This window comes from Trematomus bernacchii, unplaced genomic scaffold (genome assembly GCF_902827165.1).
Source record: "Trematomus bernacchii unplaced genomic scaffold, fTreBer1.1, whole genome shotgun sequence".
NCBI lineage: Eukaryota > Metazoa > Chordata > Actinopteri > Perciformes > Nototheniidae > Trematomus > Trematomus bernacchii.
In genome coordinates, this window is record NW_022987828.1 from 645,791 (window position 1) to 669,870 (window position 24,080).

Sequence of the window (24,080 nt, forward strand, 5' to 3'; positions counted from 1 at the left end):
TTTCAGCATGTTTAAGAGAAAGGGATATCTGCACTGCGGGATCCACACATACTGATATCGAACTGATACTGCTTCAAATAATTGGATTGGGTGCCATTGATCAATTCAGATCCATTCAATTCAGCTCTATGTTTAGATACAGTACATTATACTCTGGGATTTTTATTCCTGATTAAGTTTTAACCAATTGTTTTTGTGCAATAAAAAGGTTGACACTTAAACCGTAGTCTCGGTTCATTTATAAGATTGTAGGTTGCAGGCTGATTTTGTATTTAATTAATAGAAGAAGACAAATCTGTAAATGTATAAACGTGTATTTATTTGTTCAAATTTTTTTAAGTTAGGAAAGCAATGTTTAAGTCAAGCCTGATGTTGCATTAAGTCAAACAATTCATGTCACTTCCTCATAGTGAAGAATAGAGCTTGTTCATTAAACAATGTTATCCGATTGGTATCAGTTATCAGTATATATGTTTATTAACAAGAAAACCGTCTGTCAATACCCAGATTTTAAATCTTGAAAAGTACAAAAACAAAATCCCCTCTTTGTCCAACAATTAATGAAATATGTTTATTTGAAAGACAATGAGAACCATAACCAAGACCCACCGCGGGAAAGGAAAAGCAAGCCTGAGCATCTATGTACACTTAAAACAGTGTAAGACCTTGTATCAAATACTTCAAGTGAATCATTTAACAAAAATGCATCTGTGACAAAAAGCTAGGGTACACTGACCACTATGCAAACACCAACAACTATTTACATCATGAACAGGCTCTACATGTCTTACAAGCACGGCTGACACGAACCAAACAGTATCTGCATATCATTCATTCCGTAAAACTCATGCATCAGGTTGGATTTATTTACAGTATCGGGATGATTTGGGTAAATTGTCTAGAAATTAAAGAAGGCTAATCTGTGGATGTTTAAGCTTTGTGGCAAACAGTGTAATGTCCTACATGGCAGTCCCTGCCCTTCCTGCATGCAATGCTAAAACAGTACGTTTAAAGTTAGAGTTTGACAAACAAGTCAACCAAAACTGAAAACCTGCTAGTATAAAAACATGAAATGGCTCAGTGACTCAGACAGTATACAACATTAACAATGCCAGCTTGAATCCAATGCATATTTATACAAAAGGAAAATAAAACTGCAAATCCTCTTTGGCGTAACGGGAAAATACAATCCGGTTTACCAACACAGTAAAGGCAACATGAGGAAGAGATTCAGTTGAGTTGAGGTCAATGACTTAGTTCTCTTTTTGTTTTAAACACTCATTTGTTTTGAGTGAAGCCACTAGGTTACAGACACAGTGTGTGAATCTGAGGGAGTTGTAGTTTATCACATGGACAGTATTATTAGCAGCAATGGAAAGTCTTGATTAGCCCAGTCTATCAAAAAGACTCTTCCATGTTAAAGGTTAGGAATGAAATACCCATCACCGGCCTATCCCTCGAGGGGGTTATCCGATCAGAAGGCCCCATGAAGGCACTCTTCAAATGAGGAGAACATGAAGAGACTCACACAGCGGCATCCTACGAATACTGAAGCAGGATGCATCATAATCACAGAGGGGAAGCACCTTAATGGAAGTCTGTGTGCTTGTTTTAGTGCAGTCAGATTAAGCTTCTGCCCAACAGCCCCTCATGTTCTCCTTGTTGTTGTTCACAGTGTTTTGTGACCTTGAGTCGAGAGAGATGAAACTGACACATTGTACCTAGTGCAGTGAGCCAACTTGTGATAAAGACGTAGGAGGCACAGTAATAGTTCCGCAGGGACTCCGGCTCTGCTATCAGGAGTCTTCGCTGGCACGCTTGCGAGACTGGTCACCTCTGGAAAACAAAAACACATTACATCAGTATTCAAGTAAAAAGAAGACCTCCCCAAAAATGTGTCAATGTTCAGACTTTGACTTTCTAGAAGTGATGCCTCAGAAAACACACCTCGGAAATCCATTCATGGAGAGATCCATCTGTAACTTCTGGTCATGAGCAGCGTAGTCAGGAAGCAGAGACTCCACAGCGGGAGGGTTGATCTGCGGGATAAACCCGGAGAAGAGAGCCGGTGCTAACTTGGCCCAGTCTGAAAAAGGAAACCAAAGGTAAGATAGATGTGTTGTGCAGCTTTTTTATTCTCCTAACACGTATAAAAAAAAAGAGATAAAAAAGAGATACTTGTACTTTAATTGAGTCTTTCCATTTTATGCCACTTTGTACTTCTACTCCACTTCAAATGAGAGGTAAATTGTGTACTTTTACTCTGCTACATTTATTTTGTACCTTTAGTTACTTTAGAGACTTGGATGAATGATGTGAAATATAATAAACTCTTAAATCAGACTTTAGTTCCACCTGGAGTAAATTCACAAGCTACCCTGCAGTATACAAAGTCATTCAAACTAGCTGCACCTTTACCAGCTTTGAGAACACTTTAATGATCAATCATTATAAAGCATATCATATATTATTCTGAAATGGACCAATCTGCACAATTAGTACTTTTACTTTTGGTACTTTAAGTATATTTTGATGCCAATACTTTTGTACATTTACTTGCAGAAACCTTTTGAATGCAGGACTTTTACTTGTAACAGAGTATTCCTACATTCTGGTATTTTTACTTAAATACACAATCTGAGTACTTCTCCCACCTCTGCGTACAGCCTATAGCTTGATAAGAGTGAGGGAGGAGTCAGCAACAGTAAAATAGTTAGTTTAAATTGTGAATCACTGCAACCATGATAGGTCCTTGAGCATACATTCACAAACAAAGACAAGATTTTAGGCGTATGCTGTTGACACACACGCAGTCACACAAACAGAACGCATCGTTTGAAACCTGGAGGAGATATTCACATATAAACACAGCTTACCTGGTCGGAGGCTGTAGAGGCCTTTAACCACACTAGCCATGGTAGATGGCTGCACTTGAAACGGCATGGAATGAGCTTTGATGAGAAGAGCTGAACAAGAAAATAATACATGGTAAAAGATAAGACAACAGCACAATGACTTGAGACAAACATATGCCATTGATTTACCAAGTGTTAATGGAAAGTTGAGTTCAAAATAACAAGCAAAATAACCATTTTAAAATATCATGACAGTTATAAGGGCTTTGAATGAAGCAATGCACTCACGCATCAGTGTGCTCAGATGTATTTCTGCTACGCAATCAGCAAACAGCTTCATCAGATCCTCCCTTAGGTCTCTGTTCAGCTTTGATTCGATGTAGAACTTGTTCTGAAAACATGTAACATGAAAAACTGTTGAGAAGAAAAGTGACACCGTAGCACCAGGATATAGTTGGGTGCACAACAATCTACTACAAATACACTGAACTAAAAAGATGCCTACCAAGTACATAAAAACAGGAACTATACACTGAAGAGAAGCTGTGTATTGCGTCAGCGCAACATTAAAGTTCTCAATGAAGTCTTCGGGTGGGCTCGCCTGAAAACAACAATAAAAGTGTTAGCAAATGTTACCATTTCTGTATGATCATTTCCTTCTATTTGTATCTGCTTACTTGTAGATGGGTGGAAACCTGTTGCAGATGATTGGTTAATTTTATTATCAGATCATTGTAGAGGAGCTCAGAGTGCTGCTGACAAACACACTTGTAGACGTAACTAGGGCAAGAAAGACAAAAAAGGCAAAAACTCAGAAACCCAGGATTGCAGGTGAACTAAATTAAGTAGTGGTGCACATGGAGGCATCAAAAATCACTGTTTACAGGGAAATGAGGCCTAGCTAAAGTGAGTTTACCATTATAATCGTACCTGTATATCTGTGCATAGGAAACAGAGATGTGGTCTGTGGGATTCTGGATCAGCAGACGGTCAATTGCCTTCTCCAGGTTTGGCCAGTGGTTTTTCCGGTAGTCTTCTACAGCCATTGCATTCAAAACTGAGTGAAAATGGAGTAGTAGTAAGATTGAACATTACTTATGTCAAAAACACAATAGCCTACTGGTCAAAACAATCAAGGCTAACAAACCAACTGTAAGCCAAAGGCATCAGTCAACACATGTTAGTACACTGCATGGAGCTGCTCGGGGACTGCGGGATACCAGGCCCTGTTGACACGGTGCTGCTGAATGTGAACTTACGGAACTTGGAAGTAGACTCCAGGGTGAATTTTCCCTCAACAGCGGCTGGCGGAGCCGTGCAGTCGGTCTCGCTGACTTCGCTGCTCTCACTGCCTGAATCCGAGTCCATGAACTTTGACCCCCCGGTGCTGCCGGACCACAGTTTCCCTCGTCGCGTCCCCGGTTCTCCACCCGGCACCAATGGGCAGGCTGGCTGCAGAACCGTCGCTACACCCGACAGCTGGCTCCTCAGATACGTGCGGACTTTGCTACTGCTGCTCGCACAACAGTTGTGGTTATGGTCGTCTTTTGTGTCTAAGCTGTCATCTTCCATATCCTCCATGTCCAAGACCAGTCCTGCGTGCTGAAGCCTGCCTTCGCTACATTAAGATGTTTTGATAACACTTAGATAAACACTAAAAACTGTCAGGGGTCTTTGGTGGTGTCCATCTCGGTTTTGCTGTTAGCTGAATTTTACGACACGTCGTAATATCGGACAGCTGAGAGAAACAGGGAAATGTAGTTCCAAAGACTGAGCAGAATAAAGAAGGTTTATATGCTTTATTTATGTTGACGGTATTCAACTGGGTCGTGTACAGCGTTTTAAAGACTTAATATGAATGATACACATGTCAACAGATTGACTAGCTTGATATTATAGCCACATGTTAGGTTGATACCTTACGACGCATGCGCAAACTAGGAACGCTTAGCGGTAGCGGCATTCCACAATGGTTTGTAACGCCGTTAAATCCCTACATATGTATTGTATTGCTGTATAAAATACACCTATTTCAGAATACTAGTTGTTCAAATTAAACGTAGTCGTTGTGCCCCGTATGTGTCTCTCACTCCATATGCATGCTCTTTCAAAGCCCCGTACAGTGAAGTAAACTGTCAGTGTGGGGTTTAAAGGCGCTAGGTGGTGCATTATTTATGCCTGCACCACCACATTGAAGATATTGATGTGAACACATGGCTGGTGTGTATGAAATAACAGAAAAGAGATGGTAGTGTTTTTCATTCAATTTTACTGAGAACCAAGACAAGATAACTATAAGGATGTAAAAAACATATTTCCATAAACAAAAGGCTACCTTGTAAATGGCATGTGAAATATGTCGGTGTAGAGCATTAACACATTGGCTTACATTTCTCCGTACCAACACTTTATCTTTACAGGCAGCAGACCCCTCTGAATTATAACTTGATATCTTATGAAAAAAGACATGGGCAACAAAACCGCTTATGTAAGAAAGGAACAAAAGTGCCATTTTCAATGTGAACTCATTGAATATATTCCTAAGGCTTAATAATACAACTTAGTATAACTTTGTACAGATATAAACTATCATCTACTCTTTGATGAGTATGTGTCACATCAGAGTACAAAAATAAGAGGCTTGACCGTAAAAAGTAGCTGCCACATGTCGGAAGGAACACCTTTTCAATAGTTATATATTTTTTTCTCCAAGATTCAAATGACAGGTTTAACATACAAAGCTTATGACAACATAACTGTGGTGCTAAGTGTTCTTTGGTCTGAAATGAAAGAGTATTGTTCTTTTTTTTCTTCCAAGCATTTACCCTCATGAAAAGGCAGCGCTTGACTTTTATATTGCAAGTTAGACAATGCGTTATTGGCAAGTAAACCATTTGAAGATTTATGTATGTGTCTGAAACTCATAGTGAAACCCACTATTTAGCAGGCAGTGGGCTTACATATTTACATGTTTCCCAAAGGTAACATAACCAACTCTGAAAACACATCATTAGACCACAGTTGAGTTACCTCTATGGAGTAAGACAAAGGAAGTCTTTGCTTGTAATAACTGCATTTTAGGAATTAAAGCTTAATCTAGTGTCTACAGTGGATCTCTCAGAAGAAGAAGAATTACTCAAAATGTGTATACCAAATGAGATTAATGGGAAGAAATCTTCAATAAGAAAAAAAATAACTACTGCATTCTATTTAGTAAGTAGTATACAGTATGAGGTTTCAGACAATGCATGTGGCCAAATAGCAATACAAAATAAAGAGAAGTTGCTGCATATTCACAAAGTTGTCACACAATTTCAACTTCATGAAAAATAATAGTAAGGTTGATGATTCAAAAAATATACGAAAAGACAATTAGTGCTTTGTCGACTTTACATTTAAAGGTGTGCGGTGCTCTGAGTCTTTTCAGGAGTATTGTCTGTCTGCGCGCCCGACGCGGCCTCGTTGGATAAAGTGAGTTGTATTGTGTCTCCAAGGCGTGTCTCTCCATCCGCTGCTAGTGTGTCTGCGTCCTCCAGCTCGCTGTCTTCTTCCCCCCCGTCTGCGCTGCAGTCAGACTCATCGCTGTCGCTCCCGCAGGAGCTCGATGTCTCGTCTTCAGATTCAGAGTGAACCTCCGCCCCGTGGAAGATATAGTGATTTGGTGTTTGAAACAGGTACTGACCGGCTGTAAGGAAATAACAAGAACAATTTAAAGTGAGGAAATAAACATCTGGAGAAGATTTTAACATGTTAATATAAGTATTAACCGCATGTTCAGGGATAAAACTGTTTTGATAACAGTCGCATTCCCATTTTAAATTCTAATATACAGCACATATATCAATTTTCTTCCCCAAAGTAAACTTTATTTTTGTCTTTCTATTTATTATTTCTATTCTATAACTTATCTTATTTTACAACTTAATTCCTCCTTCTGTGTTTATGTATGTACCACAACAAAGTAGAGCTAGAAACTTGGGATGTGTAAACCTAATTGGCAATAATTGTGATTATTAGGTTGTATTTAAACCTATGTATAAATACATGTACGTCTCAATTTCTAATACATGAAAAAATATACTTATTATAGTAAGCAGTCTAATCTCTGCTGTAGTCTTTAGCTTACTCTCAAGGCGTTTGCTGATCGGACTTCTGTTGATCCGACTCATCCAGCATCGTCTTCGGAATTCCAGGTTGGAGGTGTGGCTCTTTACTTCAGCGGCCTCTTCTTTTGGCACGTCTTCTGCCGGTAACTCTGAAGGCTCAGCCGTCTCCTCACTGGGACACTGGGCATTTGGACAAGGCTCTGGAGGTGTGACATTATTACCGGCAGTATCTGTGACATTCGGACTGTGTGTCTCCTCTGAAGGCTTAGTTACTGAGTCTGTACTGTGCTGCTTCTGTTCCTCCTGAGCTGCGTCGCTGGAAGCAGGCAAGGCCTCACTTGGTGGCTGTTCCGGTAGCCGCGGGGGTTTATCTGTGGTCTCCGTCAGTCTTAAAGTGTTGAAGCAGAGCTGCTCAAAATCTCCACCCAACCGGTGACAGAGCTCGTTGACGATGACGTCGCAGTCTCCGAGCAGCTCCACGTCAAAGTTGAGGTGAGGAAGCTGCTCCCTGTTGATCAGGACCTGAGGCACTTCATGAGGAATGGAGTCTGGATGGGACAAAGAAAAAACAGTTACTTATTGTATGTTTGGTTTTATTGAAGGCACAATTGAAAACTTTCATCAGATCAAGACATACTTGGGATAAGGGCAACTGGTCGGACTTTAAGCGAGGAGCCGATGACAATCAAGAGGTCCACCTCGTCTTTATCCTGCTTCATGGCTCTGTGAAACATTTCTGGAAGATTCTCTCCAAAGAAGACGATGTCAGGTTTCATGATTGCCAGGGGAATATCTGGACAACGTGGACAACGAGGGACAACCTGCAGGATGAATGTATGTTAATAGCATTCAAAACAAAATACACATTTTAAAACAAATAAATAAATGCATTTCTTTATGAGCATAACATTTCTGCATTTGACCATGAGAAGTGGACTAATAAATGTTTCCACCATTAATCTTGGCAACTTTGCTAGCATCAAGTTACTTGTGTTGAATCTAAATAACCAATTTTTACTGCAGGGATGGACTTCCAAGCAATGGAGCAATACATTTGGTTATTTGTTTAACCTGTTGAATCTGCAGTGAAAATACATTTATTTATTTTATCTCATTTTAGAACCAGTGTCGACATCAAGCGTATAGCAAACAAGATTTGATACAAAGGAACTGTACTCAGATCCACTTCTTCGAGCCCTGCAAGATTCCACATGGAAGATGCCTGCAGAGTATTTTCATGCAATAACCATGAAATGTTGTTGCATTGTTTACATGTGGTATCAGATCAGTTCCTCATAAATAAATACCTGGTTAAAGATGTCTTCCCTTACAGCTTCACAATCCACTTTGTGTTTACAGACGAGACAGGAAGCAGTTGCAAACGACCCTGAGAAAAAAAAGATTATTAGTGACTTTCAACATGACAAACTATATCAATATAAACAAGATCTGTTTATTAGTTCAGACTTACCGTGACACTGGATAATCCTCTGAACTCCAGCCACTTGTTCTAATGTATCAATGTTTTGGGTGTAGTTGCGCAGCAGCTTCTTCTGCTTATCCATCATAGATATGAATTTGTGACAAGGCGACGGCTGAAACTGACCGGGGTAGATCTCCTGAAAAAAAAAAGGGAAATGCATTATGAGATCAAAGCTCGCTATATCCTTAAATGTTTGTTATCAATTAGGTTTGGTTGATCTTAGTCTTGGTGGAAAACTGGTACTTTTAAGGTTAAGTGAATACAAAAGCAGCAAAAGTAGCAAAAAAAGACAAGTTCCCCCCCGATGAATATAAGTGATGGGTTTAATGAGGCCTCAAAAAGTTGTCTAAATAAAAAGTTTTAGAAAGTATTTCAAATATTCTGAATCCTATTTTAAAACACAATGTAAACACAAGACTCTCTGTAGCACCTTGCAAACATGTACGTGATGATTAATTTGTACACAATACTAATGCATACTTTTAAACACATTTTATTATATTATTACATCATTCTAATTTCAATTTAGATTTGCACAAAAGCAGGTGGGGGCAATACACAAACCTTAGCAAACTTGAAAAAGGGTCTTGGGTCCCTTCTGAAGTATTCAATGTCAAACATAGCTTGAGGGTCTGGAAGATCAGGGAAATCTACAGCAAGCCGTGCATAAATACCATCTCTGGAGCGAAAGTCTGGTATTCCACATGACACCGACACCTGCAAGAAAACCATACATGCATACTGACTTAATATCATGAACATTGGCACTATGTATTCAGTCCAGCAGGTAGTTCAAACAGAACATCTGTATTATAATACTGTAAATACATACCCCTGCACCAGTCAGCACAAGGATCCTTTTACTTTCATGGAGTAGCCTGACCACATCTTCTAAGGTGTTAATATCCTTTCGTTTTTTTCTTTTCGGAGGTTCTGAGATGTTGATGATGATCTGCCACAATGTCATGTCGTCTAAATCTGCTGGGAGTTCAGTCTCAGGCAGCAAATCTCTCAAAATGGTCCTCGGATCTGTCTCTCTGATGTGTTGCTGGATGAACGCGTAGGAACCTGGCCGGGAAATACAACATCTCAGTATGAGAGGTATGAAAGTAGTTTGAACGACTTACTATTTGTACAACTAAATCAAAATGTTAGATGATAGTTCAAAGGCAAAGATTGTCCCTAAATTCACCTAACTAGTTACCTATTTGCGGTCGCGGTGCCCAGTCGCTGGAGCTTGCGTGTGACGATCTGTCATCGTCTTCGTTGTTGTGGTCCGGTGTGACAGCCAGACCGTTAGAGGGGAGGTCGTCATGTCCGAGGAAAACTGAGAATGGAGAAGCTTGTAAAATTAAAACTAGAGATAAGTGGCGTCTATCTCTAATAACCGCTATGATCATTTACAACCATTACCCATGGCAACAACGTAAGTGTGGGAACCTAAGTGAACGTCAATAGAAAATATATAAGTTAAACCGGCTAACAAATGCTAAGTGGCTATCATAGTCAAGTACAGTGAAGGAATAAGTGAATACGTGAAATACCAACAATGCGTGCCACAGACAGTTTCCTCTTTCAGTTTTGACAAAGAAAAGTGAAACGTATCGTTTTGAGAAGTAAGTTCATAGTACAAAGCTGTCAACGCCCACACACCTTTACCAAGTAAGCTAGCTAAGTTAACTAACTTCAGACGGGAATAACGCTAACTTATCATTTGTTTCAAACCCACCCGTTAAGTTGGTAAAACAAGCTCTGGCAACTTTGAGTCGCGTAAAAACATAAAACGTTGTTAAATGTCCGTCTCTTTACATACCAGCATCCTCCTCAGTTGTCCCCAGTACAGCGCTGTCGTCTAATTTCACTGCTGGTTTGAGTCCCAGGCCATTGTTGTCTCCGCCTGGCTCTGCTGGGGCCTGCTCTACCGCCATCACCGGCTTCGCTTCCTTCTCCGCGGGCTGAGCACAATCCATCGCCGCCTCCCAGCTCTCGGTGGCCCCGGAGACGCATGATAATTGATCTGCTTTATCACCATTAACTCCATGGTAAATTACTGGACTGATTTTCGACCTTTTAGCGGCAGGTTCTTCCATATCTGAGGCGCCCGAAAAGGCCGCTCCGAGACGAGTCTCTTCGTCCGCCATCTTCAGCCCGCAGAGCCGCTGAGCAGATCCTTCCTCTCCGACAGCTGGCTCATTTGCATAGCGCACGTGACTCATTCTCCACCAGTAATCACGGCTGGAACTTCCCCTTTTTACGTCGATGACGTAAAACCATAACAAAATGTTGCTGCCTTCACACACTGTATGAAAAAAGGCAGAGGGAAAATGCGTAATTGATTTAAAACGTCCTTGTAATAATTGGAAACTGATATTAGGATAGTAATACTACTATTCGGATAACTGAAAACTGATATTCGGATTCTAATAGTAATACTTGGCTAATTGGACACAAATATGTGGATAGCCTACTAATACAATTTTTCGGATAGCCTACTAATACTACTATTTGGATAAGTGAATACTACTACTATTAATATATTATTATACTATTGTATCACATGTGTATTTTGTAATCACAACCTCACCTTGGCTACATGCATCTTGCAAATTTACCATTTTCATTTTGACTCATATGTATACCATGTGGTATGATAGCACAATCATCCAAAACATCCACAAAGTTTTTCACACAGTAACATATAATTTGTGCCATATAGGCCTACTGAAGACAGTGTCTGCATACTGAACAAAACATGCCTTTTTATTCGTCATTCGAAATTTCTAGCTGAGTGAGGAGCTTACGTTTAGACACTTGAATGCAGCATACGTCATGTGGTAAAGGGACACTTTTCCACACAACTCAGGATAGATCTTCATTGACAATTTTAACCATCTGGCAGTTTATTGGTTAATTATCCAAAGTTAGCTGAAAAGTAATAGCAAGTTGAACTTTAAGAATATACTCAGTGTGTGACCCACAGCAGCAGCGAGGGGGAGCCCACCAGCAGTCCTTGAACCGAACATCTGTGATCGAAGAGAGCAGAGCTTCTCCGTGACAACAACAAAAATCTTCACATTTCTTATTACATTTTTATGGAGGCTATTCTGAACAGCAAACCAGAGGACTTGGAGGATTACTACGGGTTATTAGGATGCGATGAATTGTCTTCGGTAAATTCTAGACAGGGGCTTTAAGGACCAGTCTATTTGCTGGGTGAAATTATGATGTTTGAATCAACAAACCAAAACCTACTGGTTCAAATGTTCAGAAGTGAAAGGTACCGTAGAATGATGGTAATCCGCAAATGATAAGTAACTTGTAAACTGTTGATATTTTGGATTCATGAATGATGTATGCACCAGAGGTTAGTCTGATTCAACACAGACCTGTTGATGCTTCAGCAAAAGATGTCACAGGATCTGTTCGTGCGTCATCAGGGTCTGAGTACGCTGTGTCACTGTATTTATAGTTCTTAATGTATTCTTTACCATGCGAACGTGATGCTTACAACAGCGTTATCAGTAGAGTAACTGCAATGACAATATCGAGTTACATTAAATTATCGATATTTTTTTAATGTATCAAAATAAATGAAAAGGGAAAAATAATGCGTGTATATTCATGTGTTTTTACTCTGGGCTTACTGTCGCTGGAAAATAAAATAATAGACTTATTCCCCAATTTCAAATATTTAGATGTTCATGTTTTTTATTCAACATTTTCCCTTGCAGACTGAACAGATTCTCAATGAGTACAAGATCCGAGCCTTGGCATGTCACCCAGACAAACACCTAGACAGTCCAACAGCAGGTACACATGTGAATCACTGTTAGACATTTTCAAATGGTGACAAATAAAAAAAGAAAGGTATATGCATACACACTTTTATCATTATATAAGCCATAAGCAAAGCCAAGATTAACACAACTTTTATTTTGATTACATTTCTTACAACATACCTTACAAACCTGCCTTTTAATGCTTCTTTCTGACTTCAAAGCAACATATGTTAATGTAGGGCTTCTTTCATCTGCATGCAAACATAACTAATTGGGTTCGCATAATGTTCCATCTCATAACCTGTTGTTTTCTTTCTTTTGGACAGTGGCTGATTTTCAAAAGCTCCAGGAAGCCAAAGAGGTTTTATGCAATGAAGCCAAAAGAAAAAACTATGACCTTTGGAGAAGAAGTGGAGTTGCTATTCCATTTCATGACTGGCAGGCCCTGAATGACTCTGTGAAAACTGTATGTAATGTCTTGACTCTTGTAGAGGAGTAAAAAAGTATTGTGTTATCTGTTTAACTTTGAAAGCCAACACATTTGGGTTATGTGTTTGCAGTCAATGCACTGGGCTGTGAGAGGTAAGAAGGAACCAATGTTGGAGGCCTCAAATGCAGAAATCCCTGTCGCTTCCCAAGCAGAGGACCTTCAGACTGAGCCAGAAGAACAGAGGATCCCTCCTTATGAAGCCAGGTCATCCGCAAGTGAGTGAATTGTGAAATGTTCTCCAATGAAACGTATCGAAACCCTATCTCTTTTAATGTATCGGCAGGGCAAAAACAATTATAGTTTGCAACATTGCATTTAGCATTTTTAGTTTAGTAGTCACATAATGCTCAAAGGGATTGGGGTTGAGGTACTTAACAAGAGTCAGTGTATTATAGAGATGGCTGTCAGCACGCCCCCACTTTGGAGAAACAGACAGGAGTACCAGCACGGAAGCTAAGCAATGTTCAGGGCAGGCCCACCTAAAATCAGCATTAGTTTAACTGTACAATATATGTAGAATATGTTCACCTCTTTACCTTACTGTGAAACAGCAAAACAGACACAAACTAAAGCAATTATCTATGATTTTTTAAGAGCCACCAGATTCCATTTTCAAAAACAGCCATTTTACCACACAATACAGGAGTCTACTACTGCATCTACAGTTGTGTGACCACTAAATTCCCGCAAAAAAACAAACAAAGTATCTGAACAAGTTAGGGGTAGACCTGCAACTTACATTTAAATGAATGGAGTTTGGTGGCTTTTGAATAGCTTAAATAACTACTTTAGATCCCCGTCTGAAAGGGCTGCCTGACTGCAAGTAAAGAGATGGAAATATTCTAAATATAGCATACACCTAAACTGATATTTATTTGTTTAGCTGGCAACATTTATTTTGTTCCTGATGCCCCTATCCACACCAGTTTATTGCTTAGGTTTCTTACTGGTACTCCTGTCTGTTTCCTCCAAATTAGGATGACTGTCATCCACTGTAGGTAATACCTTTAAATAAGGAGGGATAGTAATATCAAATAGTCTAGTAATTCTTAAACAGTTTGACTTTACATTCATGTTATCCAGTTTTTTAGCATCATTCCAGAGTGCAGAGTTTACTCGCCTGGGTATCTCAACTGTTCCTATACTCCATTAATTGTAATGTATCACCCAAGAGTGTGTATTGCTCTGACTGTATTAAACTATGTAAAACTGACTGACTTTTCTATTCCTTGCTCAGGTGATTACTGCCATCGGCGTTTCCGTTGGGCCACTGACTCCCCATCTAGTCTGCTGCAGAAGTTTAGAAACTATGAAATATAAATGAACCAACTGTGTCTTTCGGTTAAAATGTTTGTGTTTTGTCTCTTGTTGTCCTAATTCAGTTAGGAACCTGCTAACTGTGAATTGTTGTGAATATGGTCCATTGTAACTCAATAAACATATTATAAACTGGATATTGTGAGCTTTAAATGTATCTCGTGAAAATACTTTGTCAAAGACATATAAGCACATGAGAGTATGTGAATCATGTTTTATGTTAAACGTTTGCTCCTTTGTTAATTATGTTCGCTATCATACAATGGACTTGATCATAAATGGTATTGGTGTACAATTAATGCTGTGTGTTTCATTGTGCTGCTGTCGAACTCATTATGTTGGAAACATTAAGGTAAAGCAGTATATTATTTTTGCTTATGTGCGTTATTTAATGTCTTCAAGACCAGCTGTGTTGCTTTTATCAAACCTAACTCTTATAATTGAGCCAAAGCTGTAATGTTTGAAGTATGAAGGTCAACCATACTTCAAAAGTAACTCTTATCTTAAGTCATATTATTCAAATATGAATAACAAGATATAAATGAGAAAAAATACTTTATGGATAAAAACGGTTAGGATTTATTTTTTGAAAAATTAAGATTGAACTGCATTTCGATGAAGGTTAACTTGTGGTTTTTTCTGACCTTACTTAGCTTATCTGTATTTGAAGGTTACAATAGCTCCAGCTGAGCCTTTTAATGTGTTACACAGCCGTACCGGCAATGGCAACGAAAGCACTGCGATAAAGTAGGCGATAAGAATAACTATAAAAATGTCCGAAAGTATCAAAGATACTTATTAAAAGACATTTTACATGATGTTTGGTTTAGTTGAATATATGATAATGTAACATATTTTATATTGCCAAACAGATGTCCGCACTAAGTTCGGTATCGATATGGTGCTCCTGGGGGAGCCCGGGACCACCAGGTCGTCTATGGAGGGGGGCACCGGCCCAGGTCGGACACGGAGCAGGTCAAAGCCCCAGTGCCGCTCAGTAGTGGGATCGCGCCTGTGAATAGACGCTGTAGTAAAGCCTGAGCAATACAGCGGGACCCATGTCTTTATACACTCTGAACACACACCTGGGACAACACACACACTCAACAACAATGTGTTTACATGTTACAGCAGCTTCATCTCTCTACATTTATTTGGTTCTTCACATGGAAACCTTCACAAACCACTTCTGTGTGTTTGTCCTGCAGCGCCTCCTCCTGGAGGAGAGCAGCAAGGAGCATCAATCCCAAACTGTTTTCTTTTAACGTTTCCATTTAATCTACTTACTTCAGTTGTCTCATTCCACTGACAAAACATCGAATACAATATATATGTTGTGATTGTGTAACACATACACTGAATACAAAGTCATTAAAACTATAGCTGCACCTTTGATAAACACTTTATTGCATCAATCATTATAATTGAAACATATAATAGGCTACATAATATTCTGAGAAGACGCAATCTGCATAGTACTTTTACTTTTGATACTTTAAGTATATTTTGATGCCAATACTTTTGTACTTTTACTTGAGAAACCTTTTGAATGCAGGACTTTTACTTGTAACAGAGTATTCCTACACTCTAGTACCAGTGGCGGCCGGTCCATAGGGGCGCTAGGGGCGCCGCCCCACCTCTTCCCATATTAAAAAATAAAAATAAAAATAAAAATAAAAAATATATTTTAAAAAACATATATATTTTTATTTTTATTTTTAATGAACAAGGTAAATATTATATAATTGGCATCAGTAAAATGTATAATCTACAATAAAATCTCGTTTAAAATTGTGTTACGATGTCTAAAGTTACTGATAAGTCACATGTTTCCTGCCTGGCCTTGCCCGTGTACCTTCTCTCGTCTGGGCCAAGCCCCCAGGAAGTGCGCCGGACTCTGATGAAAATATTCGTGCTGGCCAAACGGCGGTACTACACTTCCTTTTGGTTGCCAGGCCCGGAAACACTTTTTCCCATTGACTTACATGGGGAAAGAGTGGTCTGTAAATCGTTGGATAATTTTTTTTAAACTAAATAAACTACCCAGTATGAACACTTGTATAGCCCTTATTAAAAACATTCGTTCCTCAAGTTGTAAAATGTGCCGCCCGGCACGTTCGTGTTACGTGTTCAGCACTACATGCGTTTATCTTTACCCATGGATGCACGATAAGAACGGACCCATATCGCCTTACTGCCAGCCCACGGAGCTGTAATAATGGATATATTGCACATGTTTGCTGTAATTCATCATTTGTAAAATATTATACTACATGGGCTGTATGATTAAATCTTGTACCATAAATGTTGTATTAAATAAAGTTAATATTACCGACGTAGATTAACGTCCCTGTAGCTTCTTATTGCACTAAGAAGCTTATTGCACTGTGTATATATATATATATATATGCAATCATTATTTCATGCTAAATGAAGCTCTGTTGCTTGGATATCACTAGATCCTGTTACAGCGTAATATAAAAGTACATAACGATTGATGTGTAAATTAGCATAATTACTAGCTAACCGCTAGCTGCTAACTGCCGCCTCGTTAATATCAAATCTATCATAACAAACATTACCATGCTGTCATGAACGTGCGGTGCTGTTACGTGTACGCAAATTGACGTGCTTGATGTGAACGAGCATTTTGGGGGGCATGGTTAAAGTTGCGCACATACGGGTACTTCTCAGGCATGCCGGGTAATCTGTGACGTTTCGCTCTCTCAAAAGTTGGGCCATTTTATCATCATGCGCGAATGAGCAACTCTCATAGGAATGAATGAGGCCCCGCCTCCCACGCTTTATCCAGTTCTTATTATACATCCATGGTTATTTTAGCCGGGCCGGCTAAAATGATTGGTCGTACTTTTTACAGTATTACGGCTTCCACAGATGACATTTTTGTATGGATTTTTTGTCAAAGCACTTAAGATAATTAAGACTTAAGAATAATATGTTAATAATATAATAATAATAATAATAATAATAATAATAATAATGATAATAATAATAATAATAATAATAATAATAATAATAATAATAATAATAATAATAATATGTTAATAATATAATTATAATAATAATAATATATGTTAATAATATAATAATAATAATAATAATAATTAAAACTGCGGTCACAGAAGTGCGCGCAGTGATGAGCGGGCTCTCGCGTCCGTGCGCCTGTCGGGGAGGGTCGCCGGTCGTCCCGGCGTCAAGCCGACGCGCGTGAGTCCTCCGAAATGAGCCGTTTGTCATTTCTATAATTTTCGCGTCCCAGACTCCCAGGTCCTCCGGCAGCGACCCGGAAACGGATGTCGGCGCGCCGTCTCGAAGGAAAAAAAATTCTCTAAAGGCTCGTCGAGGATCGATTATCGAGGAGTCTCTCTGGAGGAGCCGTAACCAAGGATACACTGATTTAGAGGAGAGAGGACAGAGGAGAGAGGAGAGAGGAGTCTCTCTGGAGGAGCTATAACCGAGGGTACACTGATGTATTCTCCGGAGTCGATTTCAGCCAACAGTGATGTTTAAAAGAGGCGTGACGCATGGCTGGACTTATGTCAACGAAGCACAGCTCTGCAAACTGTTCCCGTTGTGATTATAAGTTATTTAAGATGATCAAATGTGCATCAGACTTTCTACCCTTTACCGTTTGTTTACTCACTAATCCCCTGGATGTTAGGCTATTTTTATAATATAATACAACTGCTTTCATTGTGACGTGATGTTTACAGTGAGAACAGCTGCTGAGGTCAGTGCAGAAAGCAGAACAGTGTGTATAATATATATCGCTCAATAAGATATGTAACAGGCCTACATTTCACACTTTATTTGTAGACTTTAGGAGATATCTACAAATAAAAAACAGTAGATATTTTTCATGAAACCATATAGTGCTTCACATAATAAAATATACAAGGGCTGTACCCTGATATTTATTATATGCTTTATATGTGTGTGTTGTACAGCGAGTAGGTGTGTGTTGTGGAGTGTATAGGTGTCTGTTGTAATGAATATGCCGCCAGCAAAGGGCGTTGTTGGACTAACAGTAGGTGAGTGTGTGTGTGTGTGTGTGTGTGTGTGTGTGTGTGTGTGTGTGTGTGTGTGTGTTTGTTTGTGTGTGTGTGTGAGAGTTGATGTGGCAGGCAGACAGGCAGGTCTCAGTAGCTTATCTGACATATAAATGGTCAAAAATTGTACATTGTCCGTTAGCCTACGAGCTCCCCGTTCGAGCGAAAGACTATTCCTTCTCAATGTAGCATGACATTGGATATGCGCTTAACTTGTCCTGGATTGGAATTTTCCCGAACATTTCCCTAGGAGGAGTTTGCATAAATGTGCTGAAAATGCATGAAAAACACACATTTTTGAAAATTGCCGACTTTCTGGGGGGCGGGGCTAATGGAAGGCAATTTGAAATATGTCCAGATTCATAAGAGCAATGTATATACAGCGTTTCGTGAATATCGGTAAAACTGTATGCGAGTAGTTTGGATTAATTTGTGACATGTAAATCGTCAAAAATGGTGTATTCGCTGTTGGCTTACGACCTCCACGATTGAGCTATCAAAATTTGGCTTCACAATTTAGCATCATATTGGATAGGGGCTGAAGTTGTCCTGGATTGGAATTTTTCCGATCATTCCCCTAGGAGGAGTTTGCAAAAATGTTGTGAAGTTCTGAGAAACTATATGTGACTACCACACAATAGGGGGCGCTAGTGAGCAGTTTTTTTGAAAAATTAAGTTTTTCTTTTACATTCTCGAAAAGGTCGTGGGCTGTGACGTGTCTCCCAAGTTTTGCGTCCGAAGCTCATTTTATGCTATCGCAATTTAAAAAAAATTATTTCGTCCATCCGTTCTTGAGTTATAAATTGGTGGTATTTTTAACATCATGTTAATAATATAATAATAATAATATAATAATAATATGGTAATAATAATAATATGGTAATAATATAATAATAATGTGGTAATAATAATAATATAATAATATGTTAATAATATAATGATAATAATAATATAATAATAATGTGTTAATATATCTAATAATGTGTTTGATTACTATAATACTAATGATGGGTCATCATACTCCTCCCTCCTAATACTCTCCTCCTCCTACTCCTCTGGTTCCTCCTCTCCTCCTCATAGGTGGTCCTCCTCCTCCTCCTCTGTTCCTCCTCTCCTCCTCCTGTGGTCCTCCTCTGTTCCTCCTCCTCCTCCTCTCCTACCTCCTCCTCTGTTCCTCCTCTCCTCCTCTGGTTCTCCTCTCCTCTCCTCCTCCTACCTCTCCTCCTCCTCTCCTCCTCCTCCTCCTGTGTTCCTCTCTCCTCCTCCTGTGGTCCTCCTCTCCTCCTCCTCTGGTCCTCTCCTCCTCCTCCTTCTCCTCCTCCTCTGTTCCTCCTCTGCGCCTCCTCTGCTCCTCCTCCTCCTCTGTTCCTCCTCTCCTCCTCCTCCTCCTCCTCCTCCTCCTCCTCCTCCTCCTCCTCTGCCTGCTCCTTCCCCCCCCGCCGGTACCGTACCCCTATTGTTCACAGATGGATTGAGTCTAGAAAACTGTAACTTCTGCCAGCTTTCCGTGAACTCTGAAGTTGTACAGACAGGTGTAGTCGGGGTGACCCCAGTTGCTCTCAACTTGTAGTTTCACGTATTTGAAGACAACTTTTCCATGATCCTAAGAGATGTGAGAAAAGAGCAGAAACAGCTTGTTGAGTAAAAACTGACAGTATGGGAAACAAATTATTTAATGACAAAACTGTTACTCCTTTAATATTTCAGCTTGTGTGTGAAAAAGAAGAATGGACATGTGTGTATTGCATAGTGTAATACTCACAGGTAGCTCAAAAGTTTGTGTTGCGTCCCCGTCCTGATCATACAGAAAGGTTCCTAGATAGGTTCCTTTGTCATCTAAAGTATTCATGCCCTGCAAGAGAGGAATATAGAGACACAGTTGAACACCTTATTGTTCCCACTTAAACTCAACATCTGTAATGTAACAATGATACATTTGTGACTTACATAGACAGAAAACGTCTTTGGGGCGCTAGGAATGATGCCAGTTGGGGACAAGTTCTTTGAAATGTGACCTAGTGTCACATGGCTGATGTAGACTGGGTGTGACAGGGCGATGAATAAATGCCCCCGCCCACCTTCAAAGGGCCAGCACCGTCCTACAGCCGGGGGTGAGCCTCCCTGAGTGAAGAAAGAGTATAAAAATAGAGTTGAGATGGTAGGTTGCTTAAAAATCCCAAACCTTTCTATAATTTGCCATTTGTTTTGGTGTTTGTAGATCCTACCTGAAGGACTGTCCTTGGGTGTACAGGTCGTTTACAAAACATTCCAAAAAGATAGGCGCAGCTTCTTCGTTTGGAGTACGTTTGTGAAGACTGATCAAGTAAAACTCTTGCCTCTGCACAGAAAAAACACACGCACAAAGTGAGTGAGATACAATCGTTCTCAAAGTTAAAAATATTTTTGGATATTACAATCTAACAGATGAAAATGATACATATGATTTAAATGTCTTACGTTGACTCTCCAGAGCGAAGTTGGGCATAGTGTCCGCCACCGGTTGCAGGGAGTTCAGGACTTTGTTTAATCTGAGAATCTCTTCACTTAATGTGTTTACTAAAGGATGGAGGGAAACAAAGCATAAAAGAAACCGTTTTTTTCACGATTTTCAAAAGATAGAGAATATGAAAGTGTTTAAGAAGCTGTCAATGTTTCTGTTGCTAATTGTGTTGCTGTCACTGTCACTAGTTTGTTTGCTGATGAAAATGATAAATATGATTTTAATGTCTTACCTTGACCCTTGAAGTTGGTCATTGTGTCTTTGTTTAATCTGAGAAACTCTTTTCTGCATGCACATCCTGGTAGATGGAGAGACACAAAGAATAGAAGAAACAGGTCAGAGACATTTGTTCTTCAAAAGACAGAAAATATAAAAGTAAAAAGCTGAGGAACTAAAGTTGATAGAGTTGTTTGTTACACTTACCAAAACACAGGACGAGTATGAAGGAGAGAAAGCCAAACATATTTTGGTTGAATATGCTGCGATAGTCGCTCATTTTGTTGCTGTCATAGTCACTCATTTGCTTGCTGTCTTTGTAACTCTTTCTGTTCTTGTCCATGTTTGTTATTATGTTATTATTTATGTTTCTGGTGCTGGTTTTGTGTCTTTCTAGGTAGCTTGTGGACTCTGCTCTACTACTGCATGAAGAGCTCCTCAAACATCTGCTCTTAAAAACCCTGAATGTAATTTAAATAAAATAAAAAGTTAAAGGTCTGAAGATCTATAATGAAAATTGTAGACACACACACACACACGCGCGCACACACACACACACACACACGCGCACACACACACACACACACACACACACACACACACACACACACACACACACACACACACACACACGCACACACGCACACACACACACACACACACACACACAAACCTTAGCTTACCTGTTCAGGTGTTCCTTGTAGCAAATTATTGGTAGTCCTTCATTGTTGTAGTATCCTTGGGAGTCTAATCGTGAGCTTCTCCGTGACATGACTGTAAACCAAACAAAAGAGCTTTTACTACTGTAAACAACTTCTCCAAATATTGTAGTTGCCCTTGGTTTAAGTTAACACCACTGTTAAACTACTATTAGCTGTAAATGTGCTTTTTCAAAGGTTCCAATGATAGAAAATAATAAAAAGTAATACTGTTTGATGAAGAAGTCTGGCTGTAAATGTAGTCGGAGATAAATGAATATCTATCTATATATCTAGGATTAATATAACTTTCTGTCGTCTGCTGCCTGTTGAGGGTTCAGAAGATGAAATGGAACTTCACTTTCCTTCCAGAACCCTAGAATTACCTTTGGTGTTTTCGAATTCTAAATACGTCACAATTAACTAGAACTATACGTCATTCGCACACGTGACTGCATGTGCTTGCCAGTGTAATTTACGCACACACATTCCATTATGAATCACGTGATTTGTTAAGGCAAATTCAAAGAGCTTTAAATAAAGGCATATGAAAACATTGAAACACCAACTATCTACACCATGAATGACTAAATAAAATCAAGTAGATTCTTTAAAACTATGGAAACAATAAATGAATATGAATTTAATAACGAAATTACACGTGTAGTAGCTCACTCCTGTCAGTGGAGCGCTGCTGCCCCCATGTGTTTAATGGGAGGTGTTGCACCCAGAAGGCTGTCTGAAGGCATTGATACAAAAATACTCATGATCACATAACAGTGTGTGAAGAAAGACCATTACTTTTTATTTGCACATCTTAATAATGTGATAAACTAACTTTCGTGTGAGGTTATTTGTGATCATGTGTTTTTAGTGACATCACCATGAACAATTGTCTTGAAAAAAGTATTCTGATCTTTTTGGCTGATAAGCACATACAGCTTGCACTACCCCTCTTAACAAGAAGTGAGAGTGATTTGGTGAGAGGTTTTATAAACATTTTTGTGACCACATTTCTTATTTTTACCATTTCCCTTCCTTTTACATTAATCTTAAGAAGCACCACATGTGAAAAATCAGCACAGCATGTCCACAATCAAATTATATAAAAATGTAAACACATTTACATTTGAAAAGAAACAATTGCTCACATCAAAGTCAAGACTTTCAAATTAAATTCTACCCCCATCTGTTGTGAGCAGTTTTACCCAAATTGTGATTTTTTCCCCCCCCATTCCATTGTCAGAAAAAGCACCGCCACATTGGCCTGTTAGTAATAGTAATGAAAGCCCAATATGACTATAGCTATTAATGCAAAGACACTTCCTTTGGCCTGACCTGTGAGAGAGAAAAAAATTCCCTGCAGGCAACTATGAAGTAGTTCAGGTAAAACGGTACAAGCTTAGCTGTCAGCATTACTGAAGTTGCCTCCAGTAATATGCTGGTTGGCTACAGCAGGAAGCTATGCCTTGGGATGTACATGGTTCTTCTCCCTGTTGTTCAGTCACAGCGTTTCGCATAAACACCTTTGAGGGGAAAGTGCCTCCAGCATATCCATCAGTCTGCACTGGCCCACCAGGGAAGGACCTGCCAGCATCCAGGCATCTCGCCACAAAAAAAGATCTACTACATTGAAATTCAACACAGAGAGCTGCTGCTGAGACCTTGATGAACTGGGGGATGCTGCTGTTATACTGTATGTGTTTGAGACACTCACAGAAAAGCCTAACTGCTTATTTGCTGTCCTTGTCCTGTTTTACGGTGAATGGAGGAGGGCAGCGCCGTATAGATATTATAGGGCTCTGGAGGAGGGGAAATGCTGATTCACAGGAAGGTCTTTCCAAATGTCTCATTCATTTTTCAGCGCCGGCACACTGCTGTTGCCAGCATCATAAATAAAGTATACCTAGGGACTCTACTCAAGCTCAATTGAAAACAGATATGAATGTTTTATAGATGAAGTTAAACTATGAGCTGTAACTGTTGGGCATTGGACCCGCACACCCCTTTTCCTTATTGATACATCACTTACTGCAACAGCCATACAGTCGGCTGTAGCAGCATGCAAGAATTAACGACACGAAGGTCAAAGATTTCTGCTCAAAATGGGCTCAACCTTACAGTCTAAACACACCTGTGTGCCACACAGAGACCACCTGTCAGGGAGGGCTCTCAGCTACCATCCTGTTGACACAGATAGCCATGAAAAAAAGCGATTTAATGGTGAAGTTGATTTTCAAGTTGACACGGACACACATGTGCATACAGTACATGTTGCTAGCCATGTCAATTGAAATGAGATTATGTAAGCAGGTTGGGGAGTTTTCTGCTCTAGTGACACTCGGTGGTATGTAAGCACAGCCTGAAGCACAGCTTATTGATCTGTGTGAGCAGGACATTGACTGGTGCTGGATATGTGTCAATGTTTGTAATGGGGATGGATAGCTTTCACATGTGTGTGTGGAGGGATGCATGTGTGTTTAGATCGTACATAGGTTGAGGACATAGAGTATTGAATATGTATGATTGTGTATGGTGAGTGAAAGACCATTTATGTTAGAAAAGT

At 39.6% G+C, this 24,080-nt stretch overlaps 4 protein-coding genes across 4 annotated transcripts; 1 reads left to right on the forward strand and 3 right to left on the reverse strand.

The window, feature by feature from the left end:
- Positions 1–504: 504 nt before the first annotated feature.
- cacul1 (CDK2 associated cullin domain 1) lies at positions 505–4,619 on the reverse strand. The gene is made up of 8 exons (XM_034152635.1): positions 4,115–4,619; positions 3,786–3,912; positions 3,533–3,635; positions 3,361–3,456; positions 3,144–3,246; positions 2,877–2,966; positions 1,948–2,086; positions 505–1,836 (listed from the first exon to the last, which is right to left on the reverse strand). The coding sequence occupies exons 1-8, from the start codon at positions 4,434–4,436 to the stop codon at positions 1,797–1,799; spliced, it is 1,020 nt and encodes a 339-aa protein (XP_034008526.1). The 5' UTR covers positions 4,437–4,619; the 3' UTR covers positions 505–1,796.
- A 488-nt stretch (positions 4,620–5,107) lies between these two features.
- sirt1 (sirtuin 1) lies at positions 5,108–10,660 on the reverse strand. Its single transcript, XM_034152356.1, has 9 exons — positions 10,258–10,660; positions 9,649–9,771; positions 9,277–9,512; positions 9,009–9,161; positions 8,433–8,580; positions 8,269–8,348; positions 7,599–7,782; positions 6,982–7,509; positions 5,108–6,540 (listed from the first exon to the last, which is right to left on the reverse strand). The coding sequence occupies exons 1-9, from the start codon at positions 10,658–10,660 to the stop codon at positions 6,251–6,253; spliced, it is 2,145 nt and encodes a 714-aa protein (XP_034008247.1). The 3' UTR covers positions 5,108–6,250.
- A 592-nt stretch (positions 10,661–11,252) lies between these two features.
- Positions 11,253–14,398, forward strand: dnajc12 (DnaJ (Hsp40) homolog, subfamily C, member 12). The gene is made up of 5 exons (XM_034151819.1): positions 11,253–11,614; positions 12,176–12,254; positions 12,550–12,689; positions 12,784–12,928; positions 13,951–14,398. The coding sequence occupies exons 1-5, from the start codon at positions 11,537–11,539 to the stop codon at positions 14,031–14,033; spliced, it is 525 nt and encodes a 174-aa protein (XP_034007710.1). The 5' UTR covers positions 11,253–11,536; the 3' UTR covers positions 14,034–14,398.
- Positions 14,399–19,577: 5,179 nt separating this feature from the next.
- LOC117499700 (SUN domain-containing protein 3-like) lies at positions 19,578–21,159 on the reverse strand. Its single transcript, XM_034152276.1, has 7 exons — positions 21,024–21,159; positions 20,833–20,898; positions 20,558–20,656; positions 20,326–20,438; positions 20,048–20,221; positions 19,863–19,952; positions 19,578–19,703 (listed from the first exon to the last, which is right to left on the reverse strand). The coding sequence occupies exons 1-7, from the start codon at positions 21,157–21,159 to the stop codon at positions 19,578–19,580; spliced, it is 804 nt and encodes a 267-aa protein (XP_034008167.1).
- Between the last annotated feature and the right edge of the window lie 2,921 nt (positions 21,160–24,080).